Here is a 21,872-nt window from a genome sequence, read left to right as displayed (position 1 = left end):
TTGAAAACCAAATTTGCCAGTCCATTTAGCAACTGCAACTATAGTTTTCAAGAATTCACTTTCCTTGGAAGGTACAATTACAGGAGAGAAACATCAGTCTAGGTCATGGGGATATTTAGTTACTAATCATATATACCACGATATGTTGTTTTACCAGTGCAGCCTACCCCCAAATACATGAAAGAAAAATTCCAAAGTATCTTTTGCTATGTAATTGCAGAATGCTGAGCTGTAAGAATGCTAGACTTGAGGTCTCTTGAGATTATGGTTTAGCAGCATGATACAGATACTGAACCTCACATTTCTTTTATTGTGGTGAAGCTCCATTGCCATTAATGACATTACTCCTTCTTCCTAAGCATGAGAAGCTTCCTTTGTGGGTAATTAGGGCAATCAAAACCAGTTTTGCATTGGCTGCTTTCAAGCCTAAGTGTGCATGTGTTGTGCTCTATTTACACATTACATCAACCACAATACTCGACAGCCAGTTTTGCTGTTGTGTCTTTGTATGCAGTTAAAAGTCTGTATGTTCCTTCTGGAGTTCATACCCACTGCACAAGGCTTTAAAAACATCAACTAGGTTTCTGTACTGCAAAATCATACTCCAACTTGAAGACAAAGCAACAACATTTCTGCACAGCAGTTTGATGCCTAGGGCTTAGTCGCTTCTTCTCTCTTTGGATGAGTTTCATTCCTGCCACAGATGGTTAAAGGATGAAAATTACATGCCTAGTACTTTTTTTTTTCAGGAATTCTGCCTTATTTCTACAGTGCATTGATATAAAGGTCAAATTCCATCAGCTTCTGCCAGAGAATTCTCTGAATTTTGTTCTATTTTCCAGGACACAAAATGAAGCAGTACACTTGCCTTAAAAAAATGTTTCAAATTTCGGGGGATTTGTTAATTTCTTTTCTTCAAAAGAAGTGTTATCATTGTAAAGTATTTGTGGATTTCTGTATTTAGCTCCATTTTTTTCAGCATTTAGTCTTCAGCATTGGGTTGAGTCCTTTTTTTTTTCTGTCCCCAAAGCTCTCAGAAGCGAAAAAGAACATCATGTTCCTGTGGACTGCCCAGGACACATGCTTCACAGCTGTGCCAAGTTTGCAGCTGACCAATTGGCCTACATTGCAAGAAGACTCATTTTCAAAATTTACAATCGTTTTTTTTAACGTGTGCCAGATAGGCCAATTCACTGTGAGACTTCTTTGATTTTATTGACGTTTAGAGCCTCATCCGGTTCCCAGTGAAGTCAATGGCTGTCTTTCCAGTCCTTATAGAAGGATTTGGATAAATCTCTAAGTGGGCAGGATTGTTTCCCGTCACCTATTTGACGCATTGAGACATTCGGAAGATCACTGGCTCCCACTGCATAATGGCATTTATCCTGGACTTCAAAGGAATTGCATGATCTTCAAAGGTAGCTACAAAATAAAAGGTGGCAACTGGCTTAAACAAAAAATTCCGTAACGTTAAGCCTCTTATGGAAATGGTAATACTAATAATGTTACTGATTTGTTTCAGAAATAATGTGTGCCTTTTAGAGAGCTAAGTCCTTCTCCCTTAACATGGTGACTTTCTGGGTGAAGGAAGTAGAAAAACAAGCAAGTGCTGGACATCTAATCTAAAATATCGTGATGTGATTTCATTACCTGAACTTTCATAACAGTGGAAGCAGGCATAATTGAACCATAAAATGTATTGATTAAGGTTTAATGTCTGGAACTATTTCAGGCTGAACATTTCAGTTTACATTGCATATAAACAGATTTCTTAAAACCATAATTTGCAAAGATGAAATCATAAGCTTGGAAGACTCCAAACCCACATGATATCTGAGTCTGTAGCCAACAGCAGCATCCACTCTGCAGTGTAAACCAGCAGGGCAGCAGCAATGTTCATATACATACTTGTATGCATATGTTAGAATACGAGCACAAAAAGCTTGTATACTGTACACGCTCTAATGCCATTTTTCTGCTGTGTTCAAAGAAAGAGAAAACAAACAAAAAAACCCAATTGGACCGTTTAGGGCTTTTTGTTCCAATCACTCACCAGACTATGGGGAGGAAATGAAAGAAAATTAAGCTGAATAATTCCTTTCCCCAGTTGCTAGGGAAATTCTTTTCAGCAACATGAAGCAGCATCGTATCAATATGGTATTTGTAAGGAGGTATGAAGGAGGCAAGTTATGCTATTTTCTAAAAGAACTGGACTTTTTGGTACTCTACTTTTCTCTCCCCATCTCAGTGTCATCCTCCATCTCTGGAGTCATTATAAGGAAGCACACAGGAGAGGCAGAAACTATAAAGATACATTGTTAAAAGAATATAAAAGAATATTTGTCCCATAGAAGAGGCGACACATACCACTTCTTCTCCTATCATTCTGGTGAAGGTTCACAAACGCCTAATAATTCCAGCACATTTGAAGCCGTCACTCTCACAGTGTTCCTGTATCTGAATTCAGCATTGGGATCCTTGATTTCCTGAACTGGCAGATCTTCATGCATGTTACTTGGCCCTGGACTGTTCATTCCAGAAAGTTTTCATAGTAAGACTCCTGAAACAAAGAGAGATAGAAAGTCACTTATTGTAGGCACAAAGGCAGATGACTTGTCTGAAGAGAAGCTATTTTACTGTGACATATCATGAAAAGTTCTTAGTGATGAAGTCTACAAGAACATGAAATGCTACACCAAATAGAAAAGTGGGAGGACCACTTACAATGCTGTTGCTCACTGCCCTTGAGAATAGGCTATATGGAATAATATTGGTATAAAAGGCAAAACCTAGAAGTATAACGGGTCCTTTCCATCTCTACTTTCTCCACAATCTAACATAACTGAAAATGCAGTTAGAAAAACTGGTTAAAAGTATGGAATGTTTTTCTGCACTTCTGTTGAGAGAAAGGAAATGCTACAAAATCAGTTGAGAGAAGCACTAAATCTAAACCCAAGCAATCATGGAAGAAGTGACGTTAGGCTACAAGAAGAAAGGAAGGACTGATTTTCCTCCAAAAAGCAAGCAAGGAAAGAATAAAAATCTATCACTGCGAAGGTTAACACTTGATAGTTTCCTCTCTAAAATAATTTTAATTTCTAGGTGCATTGTTTCCCAAAGAGGGGAAAAAAAATAAAAGTCAGTTATAGAAAGCCAATGAGATCGTGCTGCCTCAATTAAAAGGAGAACAGAAGGCCAAAACTACGAAAATCAATAGCCCAAGACCCCTGGACAAGTTTCTTCTAAGGCAGCTTAGAGTCATACAATGTATTCACTCTTTTCTTTATGTTGCTTTTGCACTAATTGCTCCCAATACGCTCACCTCCATTACCACCCCTGCACCACCCAGACAAAAGCAGATGACTGTAATGAGAAGGACTAAGAAATGACTTCTTATGAACCACTAATTCTGAGGATCTGCAAAACCTGGATTTTGTCAGTATACCAGGAATGCAAAATATGAAGAGAAATCTGCCTCATCTACTGGAGTTAGTCCAGTGGCTATCTAAGGTAGCAGTCATTTATTGTATACTACAATATCATTCAAACATTTGTGTGGACCAACATTTTGTAATCTTAGGTATTGAGTAAGCACAAAGAAAAGTATCCTCTCCTTGGGTCAGGAGTTGTAAGGTAAAATGAGTGTCCTGAGGATATAGTAACCAGGAAGTGAAACAGGGAGGCAGCAGCTAGCACACTTGTCAAAGAAAGGGGCTGAGAAACAGGCCACAAGCCACTATTTCTGCTTGACAATAACGACTTCACTTAAACAGCTGATACTGTCCATGGACTTAGCAAGACATATAGTCATTTCATCCCCTTATCTAGACAAGGGTGGCTCATACAGGGGGAGAATCTGATCATGAAAACTGCAAAGTGCGAGAGTGATGCAAGTAGTATGGGCGTGAGTGCATCTGTGTGAGGGGGAGATCATGTCATTTTTTTTGGCTTTTCCCTGGAAGGTTCTTTGCTATTCCCTGCATTTCTATTCTACAGTCGTGCCAAAACTCTACAAGGGGCAATACTTGAAATTAATTAGCCTCTGCGTGCTGTGTTTCACCAGGTGAGTTAGGTAGTAGATCCAGTATCAATAGGCTTTACTTACTTCTTGGAAATACCCAGGTGGGAGAGTGGTTCTGGGCTGCACAGCTGGCAAACAGATAACTGGACTGTAGGGCTTCATTCTTCTTCACTGCCTACAAAATACACACATGAAATGGAAGGCTGCATGAAAATACCCTTAGGACACTGCACCAAAGATTACTAGGACAGCATTCGCTTCCCCCTACAGTCACCAGGTCTGCACATACAGTCACGCTGATGATCTTTAATTGGAAGCATGAACCTAACGGCAGGACAAAGGGAAATGGCTCCAGAATGCAACAATACAACTAGCTCCTCTGAAATCCTAACTGAAGTAGCAGTGACACTTATATTGATTATGAAATCCCCTTTATAGGAATATTTTTTTTTAAATTACCCAAATTTCTCTCTTAGCTTACTTGTAACAATGGACTTCTGAATCCTGTAACAGAAGCAGATAAACATTCAACTAATAAATGAATCGTTTCAGAAATAGTATTTGGTTCCATATGACTAACAATTTGCTTGGGAAGTGCCTGATAAAAATCATAGATACAGAAGAGGATATTGCCACTATTTCCTTGCTCAATTATTTTTACTTTCAACACTGCCTCAGATAATATTCACACATTGTCCACTGAAGAATTCCATCTCTCTTTTTCAGAGATAAGCGTATCCTCAGCCAAGATGTTCTCATAAAAGATTAAAATTCCTTCCCATATCAACAACAACTTAGTCATTCATTTTCACACTGTCACACTCTGGAATCAGAAAAATATAAATTATTAACTGTTCTTATACTCCATTTACAAAAGCAACTATGTTAGTTAATTGCTAATTTGAGCATGGCTTACAACAAAGGAGAAAATGTACTGTAAATGTTAGCACTCAACTGTACAAAGTGGATTCTACCAGGAACAATATTAGTACTTAGCAGGGAGATTTGGGGAACAGTTTTTCATAAGAATAACTCTTAATATAAAAAAGATTTGCTGACAACTTCTTTATCCTATGGGGTAGTATGAAAATGGATCAAGGCATTTAGGACACTGCTTATGTGTTAAGTATCACTTATAACTAAGACTATATTTTGTTCCCTCCTAGAAAGGAGAGTACTTTTATTGGTATACACGAATATAGTTACATGCACTAGTGACTACTTAAAAAACCTTTGTGGTAACCTAATGATAAAATCCAGTGAAATCTTATCTATTGACAAGATGAATAATTATGATATAAATACTAAACACTTTAACTTCTAACATTCCAGAAAGGGAATCCTTTGAATAGATCTGTCTGCAATCACATTCCCTTACTAGCAATGAACCCAGATACATAAATATCCTAGTCAAATAATAAATAAATACATGCTGGTTCACCTCAGGTGAGGACTGACAAGCAGGCTTCAACAGGGCTCAGATCAAGGACAGGGAACTCTGTGGTCTGGTTCCTTTATAAGACTAGATGTGATGATGGTTTTCTAGGGAGTGAAATATATTTTCACACTAGTAGGGTAAGCCCTGAAATTATAAGGAAAATTCAGTGTAAAGTATTCCACCTGGAGTTACCATGCAACATAGCAGACATATGTTAATAAAGCATATCAGCAGTTTTCTGGCATAACAGAGGGCTGTACCTGCCTCTTAAAGTTTCAGGTCTCTGAATTAAAAATCATATTCAAAGATTAAAGACATCCTAGAGAATGTACATTCTTCTTTTTTATGCATGAATCAAGCTCCCATTGGATGGAGTTGGTGATCTGTCACAGTGCCCCACCAAGATAATGTCCAGCTCTTCTGCAGATAAGAAGCTCCAGCACCCAGGCTGTGGCCAGGTGGATGGAACTGACTGCAAGCACAGAACTTTCTACATTCTGCTCAGACTATGGCATAAACAAAGACTAGTGAGAAGCCAGAACTGCTTAACTGCCAAAGACTGACCTATTGCCCCAGGCCTATATTCCATAGACACATAGGTGAAGAAGGAGGTTGTACACTTATTCTGCTGCTATAGATCAGGTGCAGGATAAAATTGATACGCAAACTGTGAGCTCACCTGCCACAAACTAGTCTATGCAGACTCCCCGCAGGTCTCTCAGCTTTGCACTGCTCTCCTCCAGTAGATCTGTGTGTTGGTTGATGGATTATGGAACAGAATTTACTGTCACTAGCTGGAATCTAACTGCAGGAAGAGCCCTAAGACCTGGGCTCCTTGTTCCAGAAGCCTTCAACTTCACAGAATCATAGAATAACCAGGTTGGAAGAGACCCACCGGATCATCGAGTCCCACCATTCCTACCAAACACTAAACCATGCAACTTGATCCTAAGCCTAACTGTCCACTCCAAGCCCCAACTCTGAGGGCTACCACACTTCAATTGCACCACTGAATTAAGGTCACATGTGCACGTCAACCCCAATAGCAGTTTTCAGGGAGAACAAAGCCTCCCACAGAAACAGCACTACAATAGTTTCCAGGACTGGGCACGGGCATGAGCAGTTTCTGTACTGAGCACAGAGGGAGGCACTGACTGGCCTAAGCCTTTCACCTTCCTCTCACCACATAGTTCTCCAGGGTGGTCCGCTCTTTGCAATACTTACTCCAAAGGTAAGTACAGATCGAGTCTGGATCCCACTGACGCATCTATCCACAGGACATAAGCCAATAAAAATTGAGAGCTATAGATCACGTCTGTTACTGTGAAGACAACCCTGTAGCAAAACTACTAAAGAGACCTGTCTTTTTTACTTGAGATGGTGAAAGAGGAATTTTGTCCTTTTTCTTTAATCACACCAGCTTTATCACCCAGCATAAGCAATCTCAAGGAGGTCTCCTTTGACTGAGCCAGCCAGAGCAACACACCGAATATCCTGCTCTCTTCATGGAGGGAGGGAGGACTCTTCAAGAAATACTGAGACTTCAGAATGAATACTGGCATGGGAAGTGAAATATATTTCAGAATACCTTCAAAAGTTGTCTCCCTTCAGCTTTTTCTTGCCAAGGCTCACTAAGATTCCATGCAGTGCTTATATGATATGAAATATTGCACTCTATAGTAAAAAAACTCACCAGGCTTACTGGAATTATTTAAATCCTGCTTTAGCTGTTACATTACTGTATGGGACTCAGATACACAGATCTGGCATCCATCCAGCCTGCCCCTATTCCCACTACAACTGGTGGAAGAAAATCAAGTTTGTATTATACAATAACAGTCCTTTCAGAGAATTATAATGCTTTATTAAAAACACAGAATACACAATACTTTCCAACTCTAAATAAGGTAGGGCTCACAGCACACTGTGAAGAACATCCATAGGGTATAAGCTCCTTGACTTTTCTTTTGAGCATTCTAAGCAATCTCTGCATTATTTTGTAGACAATGAGCAACCACAAAAAAAAAAAAAAAAAAAAAAGACAGAAGAAACTTTCAGTGATTTAAAAATGGTATACTGGGCTGCAAATTCACCAGGCCATGTATCCCCGCTAGCTCTCCTGGGTGTAGAACTATGGGGTAGCATGTACAACACAACATGCAGTGCTCACCCAGGCCTCTCTCTGCCTCTCTCCACTGAAAGCAGAAATGGTTTCCAAGGGCAACTGCTTACAACATTTTTCACAGTGAATCTACCATACATGTCCCTCAATTTCTATGTAGCTTACATTAGCCACATTTTTGTTTTCCAGTTTATTCCATTTTGCTGTTACTACAAGAAACTGAGAGCCAGTTGTAGCTAAGCTAAGGCACATAAGTCATGAAAGACACATTATAGGTTTGCCCAGCTTGGAGTTTCTCTGGGTGACGCTTTAGTCATGAATATCTAAATTATATTTATTGCCTAATTATCTAAAGGCCTCTGTGCTAAGTCCTGTACAAGCATGGAGAGAAGCCAACCTTCAGGGACATTGGCCCTCCCAGCACCACCATTTTATGCCTCCTGGCCTTCCAGAAAATAACAAATCATAGTGCTCAGCTGCTGCAAGGCAATATGAGATGAGGGATTTGCTTCCCACAGTCCAGTCCCGTGGCAGTTTTGAGTTTAGTCACAGGCAAGAACAGCCACAGTTTCAGAACACGTCACATGGCTTTAGTAGCACTTCCTCTCATCAGCTTCCAAGAAAATGTTTGCTGTACCAGCAGTTCTTCTGTTCTGCATTTAACTATGATGTCTCTTACCTCACCATATCACTCTGTTCCCAGTCTATACATTTTGCATTTTGTTCCCAATACTCAATCCATTAGCATCTGCTGTTTCTTTTATGACTTTCTCTCTAGAAAGACTAGGAAACTCAACCCCTTTTTTACTGTGTTACATACAAGACTTTTTATGGTTGCTACTTTCTCAGTCAATTTCAAAACTGAGTTCAGCTATTTTTTTACATCTTCAAGGCTGTCACAAGATCCCTCTGAGATCTGACTTATGATATGACACAGCTAATGAGATACAAGTTCCCCAAATTCCTTTACTTTAAAAAGTGATGCCTCAGGAAACAGGCCGAAGGGCAGTCCTGCCTCTTAAGAAGCTGGTGACCCTACCATAAGACACAATTGCATCACATCAAGGCACCCTTTCTCAGTAGCAAGTTGCATGAAAGAACTGCACTTCATAATAAAGTTTCTGTTTCAGGCAGCTGGCACACACAAACAAGGACAGTGAGAGGCCAAACCCTTCTCCAGACATTCACTTTCATCATGGTCTGAGGAATCACGGTAACTTTGCTACAGCCACTGACTTTTGTTTGGCATCCAAACCTGTGCTCACCAAAAAAAACCAAAACCTGAACCTAACCTCTTACACAAGTAACAAATATGGCTGGAGACTACGTGGCTCTGTTCTAGGTACATTTCCCTCTCTTGTAAAGGTTATTGGGAGGAACTCCTTTTTCCAAATGCATTTTATTTCCAAAGTTATACAGAAGTGAAATACTACCTACATGAAACTTGCAACTACAATGTAGAAATTGGTGGGTAATGGGTAGACACTACCATCCTTATCTTTTAATTTACATTCTTTTCCTTAGACACCAAACCTTACTTTAAAACTGTGGTTTGCTGCCACACACACTTTCCTTTGTGGTTTAACAGATAAAGTCAGAATGGGAGGAGGTTTTACTGCTTTTGCTGCATGTAAAAACATTAAATTATTCTGTTATTCTGAGGCTCACTGATAGTAAGAAAATGACAACTGAACACCAAGGATAGCATTTTCTTGTTCTGCCAGCAACAGAGAGCTTCCTTGGTTGGGTCTTTCAGTTTAGCAAATTATTGATGCAATTGTCTCAATAAGAGCTTTTCAAGTTTTTACCTTCCTTTTTTTTTCCCAGAAATAGCATCCTTCTTTTCCCTATTTTTCATTTTTACAATGAAAGTAGTTTCTAAACAGCTATTCCATTTATACTGAAATATACTATCATACATGCATTTGTCAAATCCTATTTTATGTCTAACTAAAAAGGCGTCCTAGCAACATACACCAAATAAATACTCTTATACAAATGTCACATGTAATGTACCAACTTTATTACGTTCCAAATGAAAATAAAAGCTATTCCATCTTTATAGACTCAGACTTGCAGAACTATTTAGGTTGGAAAGAACCTCTGAGGGTCATCGAGTCTAGCCTCTCCAATTTCCTCCAAGGAGGATTAGCCAATGTAGCTAACTCAGCACGTTTGATCACACAAACAAAAGAGGGTACCAGATACAAACTGCTCATATAATTGCTTGCTTTACACTGATATTTACATGAACACCCTACTCAGCCGGCACAGTTAACAATCAATTACATGTGCGTATGTGTTTGCCCACATGTGCACTGAGAAGACCCATGATGAATGATCCTGTCCTACAGCTGCAAGGTAACAATGGCACTGTTAGTTTCACTTGCTGTTGCTACCAAGAAAGAGGAGTAGGTATGAATAACGAAGACAGTCTACTGCCATCCATGTCCTGTTGAAAAAGTGGGGCAAATGTTTTCAGTCTTCTCAGCTGAGATGTAAGGAAGCCTGATTTTCTAAGGTGTAGCTCACAGCATCTATATTATCATTTTGAAAGCTATCGCGTTGTGTGATAATATCTGCAACAAACACGTAGAAGCCCTGTGGCTACAAAATGCCATGATTAACCATCTTGCAAATTTGTCTCAAAGTTTAAAAACTGTAATAGCTGTGGCCCATCAGATTAAGCAGTAAAATTCATTAATTTATTGCTGCAATAAAAAAAGAACAACTTCTTTGTCCCAGGCAGCAGAACTAAACCAAATGCAGTTTTCTTCTGGCCCTGAACACCTACTAGCTTCACAGGATGAGCCCATATTTTGTATTTGCTTATTAGTACTGTAATTGTTAGAGATGCCACTCAAAGTGTATTTTATGTAGGAGCAACAGCACAGCCTGTCAGAATTTGGATTATTCATGCCCATATTTTAGTGAATTTTGCAGGCTCTGCAAAAACTCATCTAAACTGGCAAGCTTTCCAAGGCTTGGTCTTGCACCTTATGCACTTTGCAAGAGAAGGGAAGGTTCAATCTATCACGCCCCTACATTGACAATTACTGTGATAAGTGACTCCTGTGAATAATTGATTTAAGGGTCCAGGATATCTCAGACAATTAGTAATAAAATGTGACCTCTTCCACCTCCCTGTTATTGGAGGAAACCAGACAACTCTTACTCTGTACAATCTGATACAAAATGACTAAATAACCTTAACCTACCTTAGACTGCGTCTGCACCTCAGGCCCAGCTCACTGCTGCAGGATGTAAATTTCCCTGTGATCAGATGTACATACCAAAACCTCCAAATAGCATGATTAAGGAGACAGTCTCAGTAGAAAACACATCTACAGATGGCCCTGGAAATTTAGATACACTATTACTCATGGAGGTCTTATTACTCCCGACGGTCTGTTCAGATGGTGCTGATGGATGTGGCGGGCACAAATGATGCACTGCACATGAAAACTTTCAAGGTTTCTGTTCATGCTGCATCACTTATCTACACAGAAGACGTGAGTTTTGCATGACTGTCAAGCCTAGGCTTTTCAGTGACTAAGTGTACAAGGACTGAACAAACAGAGGAGGATTTACTCAGATTTGATAAAAAGCAGATCTATGTTTATGTAATTTTATGTGGTTGAAAGATAAACACAGACGTTGCATTTGCAGATATTATACTTACAACATTATTTTATCAATTATGCTGTGCTTCACACATGGTAAAATACTGCCTACTTATTTGCATTAATAGATTGTAGATAAAAAAATACTACACATTTTAAAAGGCCTCTTAACTAAATGTAAATTCTCATACATTTAAGTAGTCCAAATTACAAGACTAGAGAAAAAGATTACACAGAAAGACAACTTTCAGATGAATAAAAATAGTTAGGGTTTGTTGGCAAAATATTTTGAAGACTTTTCATGAGCACAAATTATTTTCTGGCTGTGATTTGCATACAGAAATCTTTTTTTTCCACTACTTTTGTGTTTTAGAAATGTTCTCCAATGCAAACTAAAGAAACTTCTTGTTAACAGAGTATATTGCAGAGCTAAGGCTCTCTGCTTTTCCCTTCTGCTGGTTTTCAGATAGCAGGTTGGAGCAGAGAAGCAATTTTTGTGCCACTTCACTTCTGGTGGGAAAATTTAGTTAAGAGGAAGTGTGATTTCTCAGGGTTTGGGTCATCTTCTGATAACTGATATATACTTAGCCATGTAAATGGCTTACAGAGCCATGAGAGGCCTCTGGTGGTCTTCCATTCCTTCTCTCAGGCCAAGGCAGGACAATCAGTATCTCTGCCAGACAGCTGTTTGAGTAGTCGTCATAAAAACCTCCAGTAATGGAGATTCCATCACCTCCTCAGTCACTCTGTATCTTGAAGAATGTAAAAAGGACTCCGATTTCCTCCACATCATAAATGAATCATACTGGAAATGTCTATAAAGGGAGATCTGATTAGCTGAGATACCAACATTTATTGCTGATGTCAGGGATTTGGTCAGATAGATGCCATTCTATCTTGCCCACAGAACTGAAATAAATTCAAATCAAATCACGCTGTGATGCCCAGCATGACTGGCATGCTTCTAATCAGCTTTCTTCCAGTTTTAGATGAAGGTTGTCAGGCTTGCTTCTCTGATTCTTAGTATGATAGCACGCTTTGCTCCTTTTTTTTCCTGAATTCCTCCATCTTATTTTTAGCTCATTCTTTACCTTTATATGCTAAAATGCTGCCAAGCAGTGAAGCAATTTGCTTTCCATGCTACTGCTTTTTCTTCTGATACACACTTACAACCATGCTATAGGGTAGCAATATTTTCTTTGTCCTTGCTATGACAGGAAAACATCACTATTCAGAGTCTTTGATGCTTGTCCTTCTTGTGATCCATTTTATTTATTTTGTGTTTAATTCATGTCTAAAATAACTATAGACAGTTTTTCCTGTTGTTTTCCTGAGTTCCCACTATGGTCACTCCTTTGAGAATTTTACATGAGTCATTAAGCAATGTGTTCTAGTAGAACAGCATAGTTACACTGTATGAATTTTCATCTTTTGGAGCAAAAAAGAATATAAGCGTTGATTCTCTTTCAACTTCAACCTTTAAATCAGCTGGATGAAACCCCACTGCTGCAGACATTATGTCACAAATCACAGGACTCTGCTCTGAACTTAGTAAATTACATATGCCATTAGCATTCATCACACTTAAGGTATATTCCAATAGAACTTCCCTGCGTAGTCTCCTCAGCCTTTGCCCACGTTATCCCAGGAGATCAGATTCAGCACTGATAAAATCCATTAATCTAGGTATCTTACTTACAAAGGGATTTGTCTTGATATCTTAGAAGAAACAGAACAAAATCTCTGTGCTTAAAATGTGCAAGTAAAAAAAAAAACAAAAGAGTTTGCCACCTGTAGTGTAAGATAACTGATGCTCTGTGAACTCTGCTTTCCCTACAGACCCTCTGAAGAGTGTGTTTTTCCCTCTCAGTTTCCATACTTCAAAATTTCCTAAGATCAAGCTGACTTTTTTTTTTTTTTTTGCCAGAGGAAAGGGAACTCCCAGGAACTCTCCAGCACTGCATGACTTTTACCACAGAAAGCTTACCCAGAGGTAAGAGGCAAAGGCTCAAATCACCTGACCACGACTAGTACTGAACAAAAGAATGTCTCACATTTTTATTGCATTCCACTAAGCAGCCTCAGGCAGAAATGCTCAAGACATCTCCTGACAGATGAAGACTACAGTTGTCTTCCTTAGCAAGGACAAGTGTGTATAGCTTGTACCTTGATATACCTGCCCTTTACCCAATATTTCACCTTTCTGTCTTTACTTCTTTCCACTTGACAATCTCCCCGTTTACATGTTGCCTCAATGACCTATCCTTTCATTTGGTTGAGAACGTCCTTCTCAACAACACCAAACACGTCTACATGCATTACATGCACTCCAAGCTTTATATGCAAAAGCTTTATGCAGTCCTTAAGACCTGTCAAAAAGTAGCTGAAGAAGGAATCCAGGTTTTGAAGTTGTGCATCCTTCTCCTTATCGAGCTTTACACCAGAGTACTGCTTGCCGATGTTCTGTTCCTAGAGCAAACCTTATTGCATAGCCTTCACCTACCAAGATTAGACATAGGAAATGATTCCCGGAGACATCGCGATAATGCTGGGACCTGTGGGGAAATGGATGTGAGGTAGCTGGAGTGATCCTGAGACAGTAGTCACAACAGGCCTGACAACAAAGTCAGCAAGGGATGCAACAAAGCAACCTGCTGCTATTTCCTACTTTCCCTCTTCTGGGTCCCTTTCTCTCCTTGACCAACAGAGAAGGCAGCAAGTGAGGTGCTCAAAAATCAAGTTCAGGGAGAAAAACTGGTAAAGAAAGCAGTGATCAAGAGGCTCAGCTACCACTGAGGGGAGGTGGGAAGGAGGTCCAGGGCTCTGCCCTGAGGACTTTCCCCTCCATTGAGGCACACCATACCAGCAGGGAGGGAGCTCATCACAAACTCTAGCCCTACATTTTATCTGTGGGACAAGCCTAGTCTCACCAGTTGAGAAACACTACTTGAGAGGTTTTTAGTTCTTTTAAATACCCATTGTCAGGCCAGTGCCCAGGACTGGCATTCCAACCAGCCAGTCTGTCTAATCCCTTTCAAAATCCATGCTGTTTTTGCCCTCAGCAACAGCAAATGCCAGAGACAGCAGTCTGGATAGAAGAAATGGAACATTCTTTCTTAACTCTGCTCCTGCCTGTGTTTTCAATACCACAAAAAATGTATGAGACGAGAGTTGGCATTTCCCTCAACAATTTTACTATTTAGTATTTAAATTACAGCAATGCTTTTGCTTATGTACAAACACTGGTTTCTGTTCCAAAAGGAGTGTTTAGTTTAAAAGTTATTCTGTGTGTTTAGATTGCCAGATAAGCTAATAAGGGCATTTTTACTATTTTCTCCAGACTGGATCCTGCAACTCCAAGGCTGCAGCCTTGCAGTGCTCTGTCACACCCCTCTGGGGTCAGATCCACACTGTCATCCCAAGAGGTCTTAGGAGCCGCCATCTTCTCTCATCAGCAGTCCTGAGGTGAACAGACTCCAAATGAATCAATGCAGAAATGATCAAAGGGTGTGAGGAAACATACTTCTAGTGCCTCTTGGAAGCTTGCGAAGTAAGGAACTTAATGGGGAAAAGGTAAAATCCTCTCTGAAGCGTAAGAGTCCATTCAAGAGCACATTTTAAAGAAATTATGGCTGATAAGAGATCACCACTTTTCCCCTATACTCAGTATAAGCAAATTTCTTGCTTTAGAGCATTTTTTAGGAAAAATACCTCCAAAAGTCTAAGGATTCCAAAACCACACTCTGACCCACTGCACCTGGCAAAAACTAATTACACCCTGTTGTAGTAAAACTGTTCCACTTTTTCTCTCAGTTGTCCATAATCAGACCATAAGCCAATTCTCTCTTTCACAATGCCCTACTGCCAAATTAAAGCAAGGTCCAACAAGCCAACTCCAAGAGTTGGCTTCCCTTCCCCCCAGCTAACACATATTCGTCTTTCAAACGTAAGACTTCAGGCTGCCTTACTTTAGCAGTCCTACACTTTCTCACAGGGTATTTCAAGGTCTGATCCTTGCACTCCATCCTGACAAACACCTTGCTCTTGCTTTTGATGTTCTACATAACTCAAATCTGGCTGCATTTCGCCAGTTCAACTCCTGGCAGTTGTATTCACAACACGGGGCTCAGTGAACCCTTAGCTTGCTTTCTTGCACAGCTGCCAGCTTGGATGTGTTATAGAATCATAGAGCAGTTTGGGTTGGAAGGGACCTTAAAGATCATCCAATTCTAACCCCCCTGCCACGGGCAAGCATCTGCCCCCACCAGCCCAGGCTGCCCAAGGCCGCATCCAACCTGGCCTTAAACACCTCCAGGGATGGGGCAGCCACAGCTTCCCTGGGCAACCTGTGCCAGGGCCTCACCACTCTCATGATGAAAAAATTCCTCTTTACGTCTAGTCCAAATCTGCCCTTCTCCAGTTCATACCCATTGCCCCTCATCCCATCCCTACAAGCCTTTGTGAACAGTCCCTCCCCAGCTTTCTTGTAGCCCCTTCAGGTACTGGAAAACCACTACAAGGTCTCCTTGGTGCCCTGTCCTCTCCAGGCTTAACAACCCCAACTCTCCCAGCCTGTCCTCTTATGGAAGGTGCTCCAGCACTTGGACCACCTCTGTAGCCCTCCTCTGGACCCGTTCCAACAGCTGCATATCCTTCTTATGTCGAGGATTCCAGAACTGGACACAGTGCTCCAGATGAGGTCTCACAAGAGAGGAACAGAGGGGCAGAATCACCTCCCTGGAACTGCTGGCCACGCTTCTTCTGATGCAGTCCGAGACATGGTCTCTTAAACTACTTTCTCCTCTTGCATAGCGACACTGCAAGGACTGAGTTGTGCCAGCACATGTACGCACACCTAGCATCCAAAGACACAGAGAGCCCTGTTTAAAGCCCGCACGCACCCCTCAGCTGCACGACTCTCTCGCGGGGGCTGTGTCAGACCCTCCCACTGCTCGGTCCGCCGGCAGCCCGGGAATCCTGTCATTTTATTTTGCGGGGACCAGCGCAGGCCCCGCGCCACGGGAACACGGCAACGCCCGGCACCGGTGGGTCTGCAGGCGGCGCCCCCCTCGCTCTCACGCACACGCGCACTTTCCCGCGGAACGCGGCCGCCGGGGGCGCCCGGTCCCGGCAGCCGCGCGGGGCGGAGCGTGCCGAGCGCGCGGCCCCTCCCGCCGCCGTCAGTCACGGCCGGGGGCGGGGCGGGGCGGGCGCGGTGGAGGCGCTGGGGGAGCCGGATCGCGGCGGAGAGCGGGGCGGCCGGCGGCGGCACCGCCGCTGAGGTAAAGCGCGCGCCGGCCGGGGCCGCCGCACCCAGCGGCTTCTTCCACACGCGTCCCCTCGTGCCTTCCCCCACCCCGACCACCACCCCCCGACCCTCCACGCCAAAGCCGGGGCCGGCGCGGCGCTTCCCGGGCGGGCGGCGAGCCGCGGACCCCGGCGCTGCGAGGAGAGCGGGGCCCGGCCGGCCCTGGCGGCCGCCCGAGGGATTCCCTCGCCGGCCTCCCGACACACTGGAAGCTTGGATTTTACCGCCTTGGTTGTTTTTGTTGGTTTGTTGGGTTTTTTTGGTTGGGCTTTGTTTTGTTTTTTTTTTTAAGTGGTGTTATTTTAATGATTCTTCTTGGTGTTCGCCGGCTTTCTTCCCTGTAAACCGTCTGAGACGGTTCTGTCTGGGACGCGCTTTGCAGTGTCCGGAGTGAAGTCGATGTGCCGCTTGTGAGTGTGCGTGTTTGAATTTGTTCGGTGGTAGAATCTCCACAGGCTCAGAATCACTCTTTAAGAGAGTGGAAGTGGCGTAAAGGTATTACAAATATGCGTCTCCTTCTTCGCGATGTGGAGGGAACCAGACTTACTTGCAGAAAGTAGTATTCTGATGTGGTCCTTACCTTGGTGGTCTTTATTTGGAGAGCGGCAGCAGCCTGCTTCAGAGGTAACTGCAGCTGGAGTTACAGGTGTGTAGACACCTAGTGGGGAGAAGAGTCAGTCTCCAGGCAAATTCCCTGCTTACATTTCAGTTCTCGTTATTTCAGTGTCCCCCCGAAGTACATTAGTCTTGTTTTCTACGGGCAGAGCTTATAACTGCACTGAGAGGGAAGTTCGTGTTAGGCGCTGCTTCCCTGGGGGTTTTTGGAAACGGTATGAGTGCAATGGCAGAACAAGGAGATAAGGTTATTAAATGGCTTGATATAAAGGTGAAGAATATGTTTGTTGTCTTGCGTAGTGGTGCCATATCAGTAACGCTTATGCGTCCGTCTTCTTGGGCTGGTAGCAACATGGACTCGCGGAGTAGGAGTTTTTATTCTTGGGTGACCAAAGGAATGTAAGCTAGTGTGAGAGGAAATGCTTGTGTACCAGTGGAGTGGGAGACAGACATCACTTTTAATAGGGGGAGAAGGAGAAGTGTAGGGGGAACTTTCATGACCCCTTCCTTTTCCAGTTAAATTTAAAAGTATCTCTTGCATTTCTCTATTGAATTTTAAATTTTATAGCTGTTGAAATGCTCAACATAAGCTGTTCTGCTGAAAGTCCAGAATTCTGCTTGAACTCAGGAATTTTTTCATTGGGATCTAGCTTTTGGACAGTAAACAAAAAACAAATGAGTGTTTGCTTCTCTTACCATACTTCTTCCTCCTTTTCCATTCCACCAGCCAAATGGAAATCCAGTAATACATCATCTCAAATACAACAACAAATCCTCCCTGAAGTGTTTGGTTTGTTTCTTTCCCGCTATTTAAGATGGTCTCTGAGCTCTTTATTTTAAGTAAAGAACTTATAAGGAGAGCGCTTTGGAAACGCTGCAGTGTTGCTGGGCTGGTGTGGAAAACTGGTATCCCTGTGGTAAAGACTTTCTGCAGGATTCTTCCTTTCTTCACAAACCTGACTGATGGTGAGAATAGAAAAAGGTATAATCAAAGAAACCCATCATGGCTTGCCCACAGGAATGGTTGCAGGTACACAAACCATACATTAGTCAGGAGATAGCTGCTGTGGGGCAAATGTACCCAGGGCAATGCTGAGTAGTAAGTATAAACCAGTACTGCAGCTCTGAGCCCCAGGAAAACTGGATTTAGGGAAACTGTGCTACCGTAACTGAGCTGAGTTGTTCTAACATGCAAGTAAATCAGACCTTTTGTCCTATCTGATTCAGGTTTTGAGTTTTTAAAATATGCTTTAAAACTGTCATAAGCAGTTTTTATGGTATTACGACACTTCCAGTTCTGTATTGTCAGACCAAGCATAAGAGACGGAAGTAGTAATTTTAAATATCTGACCCTAAAGTCGCTATGATACATTTGATGATAAAAGATCAGAAGAGTAGGTCAACTCAGTTAAATTAAGTGATGTTTAGAAGAGTTGCTTCGTTGACTGCCAGAATGCCTGTAGGCAGTAGGAGTGAAATGAGTAGTTGTAGCAGAGCACTCGTTGAACCTTTCTTAAAAAGAAAATAAATATTTAAAGAGTATTTAATGTAGTTGAAATGGTAATTTTCTAGCAGGCTTTGCTGTGCATAGTTGGTTTTGATTGGAAACATTTAGGTTAGCTCCAACTCTTAGATCTAAGGTGTGTAAGTGCATTTTGTTCCCTTGCTATATGAAATGGGTGGAACTCATGCTTTTGAAAAGGCTTCTGTACTATTTAATTGATACTTGTGCTTTACGTTTGTTTCCCTACACCCACCCCCCTCCCCTTCCCAGCCCAGTTCTTGTCTGTATGCTTTGTTCTGGTAGAAGAGGCAAAATGGAACATCAGTGAAATTCTGTTCAGGATAATTGCAAAGTCTGTGATGACTGGTAGCATGAGCTAAGCAGCATAGTTTGGTTTTTCAGAAGTGGCTGCAGAAATTTCTTACTAAAATTTTGGTGGGAGATGGATGCCTAATCCACGTGGATAGATTTGCAAGTTATTAGAATAAATGCTTGTGTGTAGGCTTTTTGAAATGAGAAGTCTAATTTAGGCTCACATAATTCATTCCTACAGCTAAGACTGTTTGCAAGGGATGATAAGGAAGTTCTTCAAGACCTTACAAGATTTTCTTTTCTGTTCTGTTCTAAGAGATGTTGTGCAATAAGCTGCAGGGAATTATATTTAGACCTAATGGACACAAAAGGAGCCACATACAAATTAGGGTAATGTCATTCACTGACAAAGGAAGCCCATATACATTATTATAAGTACTTTTTAGCTTGTTGGTTAGTCATGTTCTAGGGACTTCATGACTGAAACATTTGAGCAAGTAGTGTGGAAAAGTGCTGTCAGAAGTTCCCTGTTCCAGCCCGTTCTGCTGGTTTCTCTTTACAATGTAAAAAAAGAGTGTTTCTCAAAAAAAAAAAAAATCAGCTTTCTGTACACTAGGTGCATGGTACAGTCCATGTTTTACCTACTTGTATTGTGTCTTTTATTCAGATATAGTTGAGGAGTTCCGGTGCAACTTTGAGTAGTTAGCACTTTCTGGTTCCCAGTGTAGCATTGCAAGTTGTGATTGGGCTTTTCTTTTTAAGTAGATGAAAATGAGTAACAGTTGAAATAAAGTCTAGAAAACTTTCACTGTTCTGTATGTAAGATACTGTTTTCTAAATTGATTTTTTTTCTTCTTTTTCATATTTTGCCTTTATAATTTATGGTCAGGCAACCTTCAGTCAAATGTTCAGGCCTGTGTTCTATTGCCTCTAACATAATTTAAGCTTACACCCTGATACTTTCCCTCTGCTAGTGCTGCTTAGGTGGTCTGGGTGTGTCTTTTTCAATTGCTGATTGTTTTTCTAGTATTGTACCATAAACACATTAAGAAACATCTGGAAGATGGGAAACTGGGGAAGGCCCTCTTTCTAAAAAAACAGAAATAGTGTGCTCATCGAATACAAGTGTTTTGGTTCTCCTGCAGATGATGATAAGCTCCCTCCCTCCAGTAGGTTTTCTGAATATAGGCTTTGGGCTGGGGGGTGTTGGCCATCCTCACCCTCTGCATAAACAGGAGGGGGACTCGCCACTGGTGAGTATTAGAACCAATTACAGTGAGCTCCTCCTCTGTAGCGGCAGACCTCTTAAGGGGGAGGGGTTCTGGTCATGTGTCATCAGGGGGATAACATTTAAAATCTTGCCTCTGAGTTCTATATTCCACTTCAGGGATAGCTCCAGGGCTTAGCCATCTCTGAAGGTTTGATACCCATAAGCTACACAGAAGGAAGAGTGCTTTATACAGCAGGGGTGCAAATTCGTTTCAAGTAAGTAGACCTGCATCCTTTATGAAAACACAAGTGTTAGCTGGCAGATAGTTTTGTACGGTCACTTTATTTTATTGTTATTTGGGACTCTCTTGTGGGACACATCTGCCACAGTGGCAGAAAGCTTAAGTCATAAGTGGAATCCGAGTTTGCAGTTGTCAAGAAAATTTGAAACAATTTCACCAGTTTTCTCTTCTCTTTCCAGGAAAAGCATGTGTGAAGATTATTGGGTGGCAGATTATTTAAGGTACATGGGCAGTCTGTGGCAAGTCCATCTGAAGAAAGTGTGATTGGCTACAAGAATCAGCTGAACTTGAGTATGGAGACCCAGAGGAGTCGGCAAGCTCAGAAAAGGAAATAGTTGGAGGAATATTGCTAGGCATAGAAGAAGTTGTTGAGCACTTACTTCTGGAACAATTGTTGACTCAGAATAACTGCATTTGTAAGAGTATCAGCAGTGAAATGACAGGTCCTGATGCTTTTTGATTTTCTAGTGGATTTCATTACTTAGACATTGCTATTGACATTTTTATTATCCCATTTGGTACATACTGAATCTCTCTGTAGATAAAAATATAACTGGACAATTGTATTTTGATACTGTTTAATAACAATTTTGAATGTTAAATCATTTGTCAAGATGAGTGCTGAAGGATATCAATACAGAGCTTTATATGACTACAAAAAAGAGCGCGAAGAAGACATTGACTTGCACTTGGGAGATATATTAACTGTGAATAAAGGTACCTTACTAGCACTTGGATTCAGTGAAGGGGAAGAAGCAAAGCCTGAAGAAATTGGCTGGTTAAATGGCTTTAATGAAACCACAGGGGAGAGAGGGGATTTCCCAGGAACTTACGTAGAGTATATTGGAAGAAAAAAAATATCTCCCCCAACTCCGAAGCCTCGTCCTCCTCGACCTCTTCCTGTAGCACCAAGTCCTGCAAAAGATGAAGCAGAGAGTGAGCAACAAGGTCAGTACTGATTTTGGAGGGTGTGCCCTCCATATTTTTCAGATATTTTTTATTCAATAGACTTGTCTGGCTGTACGTTTATGTATATAACACCATCTGGTTAGCTCTTTTAGAGTATGGCTCATTTCAGTCAATTAAGACATGTTTCTAGTTCATAATATTTAGCTCACACTGTAATTTCATGTACTTTGTCTCAGGCACTGCAGAGAGCAATAACTTACTGTGAGGTACATCTCACGCTTTAGAAAGTATGCTTGTAGTTCAAAAGTCTGAAGACTTAAATGGAGAATTAGCAGGGTAGCATTTATTTTAGGTTTCTAAGAAGTCTTTTCCTCTGTGGTTCAAAAGGCTCACTGTTGAAAAACTTCTTGGTGAATCCAGTAGTCGGTATTCCAGATAAACAGCATGTTCCTATTATAAATCTCATGCTAACTGCAAAGAATAAGTACTTTGTGGTGGAGATTTACCTG

General features: G+C 41.4%; 1 protein-coding gene across 1 annotated transcript in view; it reads left to right on the top strand.

The window, feature by feature from the left end:
- Positions 1-20,638: 20,638 nt before the first annotated feature.
- Positions 20,639-21,872, top strand: part of PIK3R1 (phosphoinositide-3-kinase regulatory subunit 1) — a 55,193-nt gene continuing 53,959 nt past the window's right edge. Inside the window, exon 1 of the mRNA XM_069880726.1 lies at positions 20,639-21,402. Coding sequence (XP_069736827.1) covers positions 21,069-21,402 — 334 coding nt within the window. The 5' untranslated portion in view covers positions 20,639-21,068. The remainder of the gene's footprint in view (positions 21,403-21,872) is intronic.

Source organism: Phaenicophaeus curvirostris, chromosome Z (assembly GCF_032191515.1).
Source record: "Phaenicophaeus curvirostris isolate KB17595 chromosome Z, BPBGC_Pcur_1.0, whole genome shotgun sequence".
NCBI lineage: Eukaryota > Metazoa > Chordata > Aves > Cuculiformes > Cuculidae > Phaenicophaeus > Phaenicophaeus curvirostris.
The sequence above is the reverse complement of the archived record's forward strand: the minus strand, read 5'-3'. Positions and strand labels throughout refer to the sequence as shown.